Raw genomic sequence first — 6809 nt, forward strand, 5'->3', positions numbered from 1 at the left:
CCATCAATTTGGCCACATCAGAAAACCGGCAACTCACCGGAGGCTGACCCACTAATGCATGACCGAGACTTTTATAATTGAACTTGGGTTTTAGGGTTGTGGGCTGAGGTCCAATCAAAAGCAAATGCTCAACCACTCGAAGTTGCACCCCTACGCCACCTACCTAAAATGCCAACCCCTAGGCTCGAAGAGTGTTGGTTCGTGATTGATGGTCACAGGATATTCCGATTCCCAACAAAAATCTGTCTTGCCTCCGAGTGTGCTAATTTTCAAGACAACTCATGATTAAATCCAACTCTTGGTCTTGGCTGCTGCAGCAATTGCAGGAGGCACGTGTGCAGTCGGCAAAAGTAGATGGATTTGAGTGTGGTGGACCCAATTCCCAAAGCAACTGTCCGATAGAAAATTTTATGGACCGGACCGGATGTCAAACCACAAAGGGTCGTTCATGGTTCGATCGTTTCAATCAGTTGACATTATTGATATCATAATTTTGTTTTTATTTAAACACAAATGGGGGGAAAAAAGAAAGAGATTCCTCATCAATCCCAGTTCAAAAACGAGGCTGAATCTCTTACAAGAAATTTTATGCTCACGTGACATCTCACGGTTCATTCGATACATAGGGAATATCTCTCCCTATTAATTTAACGTGGGAGATCTGCCCAATGTGGGACTGGATTTTCATGATTTTACAGTATCGTGCAGAGTTTTTGTTCAATTGTTTACATGAAATCCAGTTGCCTCAAAAACTAATGTCAATCAGATTTTGACCAAAGCCAATAGGTGGTTTATTTTTAGGACTTGTTCGTTTTTTTTGGGTAAATAGTGACATGTAAGTTGAGATCACCGTTTGTCTATTCTAATGAAATTCCCATTGTTTTTACTAGTGAAGTGTTGTGAGATCTATTTAAATAAAAATTTTCACTAGGTATTTTTTTTGACAATTTATTTGAAAAAGTTTTATCCACCAGTTGCGTTTGTTTGTGGTGTAAATATAAAGCTATACCGGTGGAATTTAAGAACGGCAAGACCTCTTGGTGCAAATCGGCTTTTACACCCATTTTTACTCGTATGTGTTTAGATAATCGATGTAAAAGTAGCATTGCCCTTTTGCTCATGTTTGGAGAATATCCATTGGTGTAAATCTCCACCCCTCTTTTCTCTTTTCGCAGACCACCTAGTACAAAGCTTGAAGGTTGTTGGCGAGATGGCACAAGGTTCAGAGGCCTCGTCTTTGCAACCTATGTGATAGAGGGAACTACTATTTGCTCGTGTTCTATCGTGAGTGTCGTGCCTGCATTTTGGGTATAAGGAAATGATGCAAGTGAAGTGCTCATCTCCCCTCTAGTTGATATTGATGAGATGGTTTGACGATCATTCCTTTTCAGCCCAAAAAGAATATCAGTCATATGCAAGCACTTACCTCCACATCTCATCAATCTCAGCTCCACATTTGAGGTTCTAACAGCTTCTTTTTCGTGATGTCATACAATAACACCCAAGCCAAACCCTGATTGAACCATCAATTTGATCACCATTGTCAATGTGTGGGACAAGTATCAGCCACCTTTGTCGATGCCACAGCTCAACAACATTCTAATTTCTATATCTAATCATCTATCTTTTATATTTTATTTTTTATTTATTTAGATGACGTTCTTTCACATGGTAGAGTTGAGAAAAAGGTTTGTAAGATCTTCCTAAAAAAAAACCCAAAACCGAAACCCCCAATCATAATCCAGTAGTCTCTGTGTCTGGGGAATAGCACCCGACTCAAAATCCGCAAAAGGCCTTGAAGACAACCTTATTCCTTCCCCAAAAAAGGCTTCCAATTATCCTCTTGAACTGAGGCCTTGCAACGGAACCTTGAGAGTCCACCAATATGCAAGCGGTATTTTGTTTGATCGGCACCTTATAGATATGGCTTTGGATGGAGCAGCAGTGGCACCAGCGAAGAGACACCGTCATGGCATTGAGATGGAGTAGGAAGGAGATGGAGAAGAGATAGATTTTACGAGCGAGAGTACTTTTATTTCAATGGGAAAGCGAAGAGATTTTACATCGATTATTTTTTGATGCATTTTTTTTCACATCGATTATTACTATAAAAATCTCTCGAAAAGGAATTTTACACCGACCTTTGTTGGTATTATACATTCCATCCAAACAGCCATAAAACTGGACCAAAGTATAATATTACACTGATTCGACATTTAGCAAACAAACACAGCCTAAGTGGATTTTTTTTTTAGCTCGAAGGGAGTATACAACGGGAAGTCTCCACTACAATCAGAGGATACCTTACCAACCAATCGGTTGCATTTGGAAGGAGTACAAATACAAATATGTAGAGCATAAAACCTTATATTTTATATTATTTTGTATATATTTGTATTTCCACTCCTTCCAAACTGAGCCTAAATGGATAAATTACTTATTCAGGGGAAACGGGCCAAATTGTGTAAGACTAAAATATCCATCCTAGAAGAAAAAAAAAAAATAAAAATCCCTCTAAGAATTAGTTCAATTATTCAACTAATACTTTTTACCCGAAAAACATGAATAAATTATACTTGGATGGATAACATTTTCCCATATAAGTTACCTACCTGGATAAAAATAAAGGAGGCCTTGAGTGTATCAATTACCCGAATAAACATCACCCTCGGTCAAAATATAAATTTATGCATGGACATGAGAAGGAAGCATACCGGACAAGTTTTACCTAAAAATACAATTTATCCACGTAAACACACTTAACAGGTATCAAAAGCGGGGCATTAGGAACGGAAGGGATCCAGTTCCGATTGAACTTGGTTCAACAGCCGCTTTGATCCGGTTTTGTTGGATATGACACGAATCCCGGTCCTTCTAAAGAAGGAAAAACCAGTGGTGACATGCTGATTGATCATTGTGTAATGGACTTCTGGAGTGAAAGTTTTGAGGTCTGGCGACATTCAACAAGAGGAACTCTTCTGGTTCCCTATCCCTCCCTCCCTCCAGAGACGGTGGTCGCAGCTTCGCAGTTGAATACCTGAGTTTAGTCGCCGAACTTCTTGCCATTCCAGAATTAAATTCAGTTTAAAGAAGCCAAATAGACCTTCAAATATCAAAAAGCTAAAAGCTAAATGCTAACATTGTAGCATCATCCATTACACAGCTGACATCCTATCAGCAGTCCCTACTCCCTCCCTGTACACCTTCCTCTCATCCTAATCCCCTATCCTATCAAATTTCACTACCCCACAAAATTAAATTAAATTTGATGATTCAAGAGAAACAAAAAAAGAAAATTAAAAAAAAAAATCTTCTCCCGATATCTACTCTACTCCATTTTGTCTCGATTGGAGAGAGAAGAAAACCTCAGAAAAAGACATAAATAAATGTCTAAAAAAGGATATCTCTCCCTCGTACATTCGGTGGCTTTTCAGTCGGGGGGCTATTCGTCTTCCTTTCTGATGCTTCTTCCCATGTTTCCCCCGACGAATTCCCACCACCTCCGAATGACGCGGCCGCAGCTGCCACATCAAGCCCATCACCAATCGACGTGATCAGAGTCGAGAGCCTACCCGTTGGACTACCGCCACCACCCATACCAAGCCCAAGAAGATCGAGCGTAGTAGGCTTCGGCCCAAACATCGATGACTGGCCCATCATCAATTCCGTCAACCCGTTTGATCCTTCGCTAGGTAGTCCAAGACCAAGACCAGCAGCCAATGGTGCCGCCTCTCCCTCCATTCTTTGATCCCAACGCAAGTTCTCTTGCTGTCCGGACGAAGACGATACGGTTATACCCAACCCACGTAGCAATGACGCATTACTGGCGGTAGCACCCATCTGTGCTGCTTTCTGCAGCAGCGCGGTGGCGGACATTGCCGGTTGCGGAGGTGGAGCATATTGCCGACGCTCTGCCCCGGTTTGAGCAAAGAGTGAGGAGCCGTTGTTGGATGAAAGACAGAGCGACGTGGGCTCTAGAGCAGACGCCGACGAGAGGGAGGTCGAACGCTCCGAGCGTGCCATGGCACAAATTAATTCTGAAAAGGTTGACGTTTGCGGCTGCAAGTTTCCTGGGGCAGCCGTGGAAACGAATAGGCTTGCAAATACGCTACTGCTGCTACTGCCGTTACTGCTTGAGGTGCTACTGTTTCCGTTTAAGCAGGTTGCCGGTGACGAATGGTTTAAAATACCGGTCGAATTTTCCGGCAACTCTGAAACAAAATACACGAGAAGGTAATTGAGTTACGGCTTGTCCAATAGAGGGAGGAAGAAAGAGAGATAGAAAGCAAAGCTTTTTGTTTTCAACTTTTGATCAATAACCGATCAAAAATTTTATCTTTCTTTTACTTTTCTCTTTATTTAAGAAATGGTCGAATTAAAAAGAGAGCCAATCATGGCTTCCTTTCCTTCAAATCCTCATTTCTTCTGCTTTCTTTGAGTTTCTTTATCGATTGCAGAGATTGAATCAACCGTCCGGAACACGAAATCCTCCGGAAAGTTTTCTGAGAGCTTTACCAGAAAGCCCATACCCACTCTCTTATAATCTCGAATAATAATCTTTATTTTTTTGGTAAATCTCAATACTAAGTTGCTTGTTCCAATCTTCTCTTTCTTTTGTTTTATTTGATTAATTGCTCTCATCTAATCTTCAGATCTCCTATGAAAACATACAACACGATCTCCTATGAAAACATACAACACTATCTCCCAAGGAAAACAAGATCAATACAAGACAAAATATATAAAAAAAATCCAAGGCACAGGATAGGAGTTTCTTTTTCCTTATTTTTCCCCCTAAAACAAACAAATCAGATCCGACAAAAACTAAGTAAGAAGACTGGAAGTCACATAACTTCCCGTTCTTGACCGTTCTTTTACCTGGATTTTGAATTGGCAAAGCCATAGAAACTACAGCAGATGAAGCAGGAGGAGGCGTAGTAGTGACGATCGGAAGTTTAGGATCCTCTTCCGAATTCGAATTGGGAACCGTCTGAGCTCTCGCGCTCTCCTCCGCCAACGCATCGCAGAAAGCCCTGTGAGTGATAAAGCTATCTCGCCTTCAATAACAAACGAATAAATAAACAGGAACAGCGTCAGCACCACCATCAAAGCCGGAAGTTGTAAAGAGATGAATTAAGGAAGAGAAAAGAAACCTAGAAAACAAAGTTCCGCAATCGCATCTGTATTCTCTGGTTCCGCATGTCTTCGAATGCGCCTTCCAATCGGACTGGACGGCGTATTTCTTCGAACACTTGTCGCATTTCCATTTTTTCTCTCCATGCTTCCTACAGAAATGCTTCTTTATTCCCGTAAGATCGCCCAAAGCTCTTGACGGATCGTGATGAACACATGAAGTCTCGGGACAGACATACACTCGCTTACGAACTTCCTTGCTCGATCGCTGCCTGAGCTTCCAAGGAAGATTGTGTCCTCGGCGGTGAAGTTGCAAATTTTGATCTCGTTGGAACCCCTTATTGCAGATCTCGCACACGAATCTATTCGTTGCCATTAGGGTTTTTGGCGACAGAGCGATCACCTCCGCTTCTGGATCTGGAAGCCAAATAAAAAATAGAATGAAGAAAGAAACATGGCAAAGGGATGCAATTTTTTATATTAATTAGATGTTTATCTTTAATCTTACCCGGAGTTCCAGGAAGATTGCGCTTTTTCTTTATTGTCGTCGACGGCGGAGCTGCTTGGTTGCCAGACGAAGACGCACTAGCTTCTGCTGAAGCTGTAGAAACAGTAACGGCGGACGTATTCTCCAACTCCACAGGCATGTTTGTCAAAATTCTAGAATTCTTAGAAAAACAGGCTACGGCAGAATCTGGAATTCGATGTTTTTTCGTTTTTTTCTTCAAGCGGAAGAATAGAAAAGGAACTTCAATACGTAACCTATCCTCCTAAGGTTTCTTTTCAGCTCTTAAGTCTTATCTACCGGTTAGAAACTCTGATATCTCCACCTACCAATTCCGATATGTCTCCGGCAAGTAATCTAACATAAACCAGAGCTTCAACGACCATTCAAATCGCCGTTAAACTCGAAATACTTACCGGGGAAATACAAGAAGCAGAGCAGAAGAAGCTAATAAGGTCCCACTTAAACCCAAAATAACGGACATCGAAAACTAGCACCACTTGTCTCCGGCCACAGTAATCTGATCCAGATTCCAGCCACAGATATCGAGTCAGACCTGTCGGAATCCTATGCCTACCATAGAAAAATATATATCCTGAAAACAACCAAATCACCAAACAAGAAGGTAAAATACTTGTGAAACTTTATCAGGTTCTAACATTTTTCATAGCAGAAATCTAGCCGTTTTACCACGGCGTACGAGAAAGCGAAACACTTCAACGAATAATCCGATATTCCGGGGAACCAATCTACGTAACAAGACCAATTCGGTTGCGTCGGTGTGATTGCCGGACATGGAGTACAGACACTCGCTGCGGGTTGCGGGGCGGAGGAGCACTGAGCAGCGTTATGTTATGAATCGTCTCTCTCTCTCTCTCTCTCGTCTTTCTCTTCCCTTTTGAAGGAAGAAAATAAATAAATAAATAAATAAAGCGGCGCTAAGTAAACTGTGGTTAAAGTTAGACCGAACTACGGCATTAACCATGGTTAAAGAAAAGCCAGTACAGTATCCAAGTTTTCTTCCCATGTGTGAGCTGGTTTAATCTTTTTCCCTCCACGTGTCGCATAAAGTTGGGGTCTGGGCTTTCAAACATCTGTCGGAAGAGATAGGACTGTTTAGTAATAAGTGGGGCCCCCTACTCGTTGTCGTGTAGTAGACTTAACAATTAAA

The 6809-nt window shown here is 41.6% G+C and overlaps 1 protein-coding gene across 2 annotated transcripts; it reads right to left on the bottom strand.

The window, feature by feature from the left end:
* Positions 1-3083: 3083 nt before the first annotated feature.
* LOC104588175 (zinc finger protein GAI-ASSOCIATED FACTOR 1-like) lies at positions 3084-6563 on the bottom strand. 2 transcript variants are annotated; one of them, XM_010246012.3, is made up of 5 exons: positions 6329-6563; positions 5642-6233; positions 5154-5550; positions 4879-5057; positions 3084-4211 (listed from the first exon to the last, which is right to left on the bottom strand). In XM_010246012.3, exons 2-5 carry the CDS (start codon positions 5778-5780, stop codon positions 3391-3393), a joined length of 1536 nt encoding a protein of 511 aa, XP_010244314.1. In that variant the 5' UTR covers positions 5781-6233; positions 6329-6563; the 3' UTR covers positions 3084-3390. The 2 variants fall into 2 exon arrangements, with proteins under 2 accessions (XP_010244314.1, XP_010244313.1); XM_010246011.3 differs by having other exon boundaries at positions 5642-6538.
* Positions 6564-6809: the final 246 nt, after the last annotated feature.

This window comes from Nelumbo nucifera, chromosome 1 (assembly GCF_055504915.1).
Source record: "Nelumbo nucifera cultivar China Antique chromosome 1, China Antique-T2T, whole genome shotgun sequence".
In the NCBI taxonomy this organism is placed as follows: domain Eukaryota; kingdom Viridiplantae; phylum Streptophyta; class Magnoliopsida; order Proteales; family Nelumbonaceae; genus Nelumbo; species Nelumbo nucifera.

What these genes read in the sequence shown, in the direction of transcription:
- LOC104588175 (XM_010246012.3), bottom strand. Translation starts at nt 5,780, where the DNA reads ATGCCTGTGGAGTTGGAGAATACGTCCGCCGTTACTGTTTCTACAGCT. An exon ending in CAATCTTCCTGGAACTCCGG is followed by an intron (nt 5,551 to 5,641) that starts GTAAGATTAAAG and finishes TTTGGCTTCCAG; the next exon opens with ATCCAGAAGCGGAGGTGATC. An exon ending in TTTGCCAATTCAAAATCCAG is followed by an intron (nt 4,212 to 4,878) that starts GTAAAAGAACGG and finishes ATTTTGTTTCAG; the next exon opens with AGTTGCCGGAAAATTCGACC.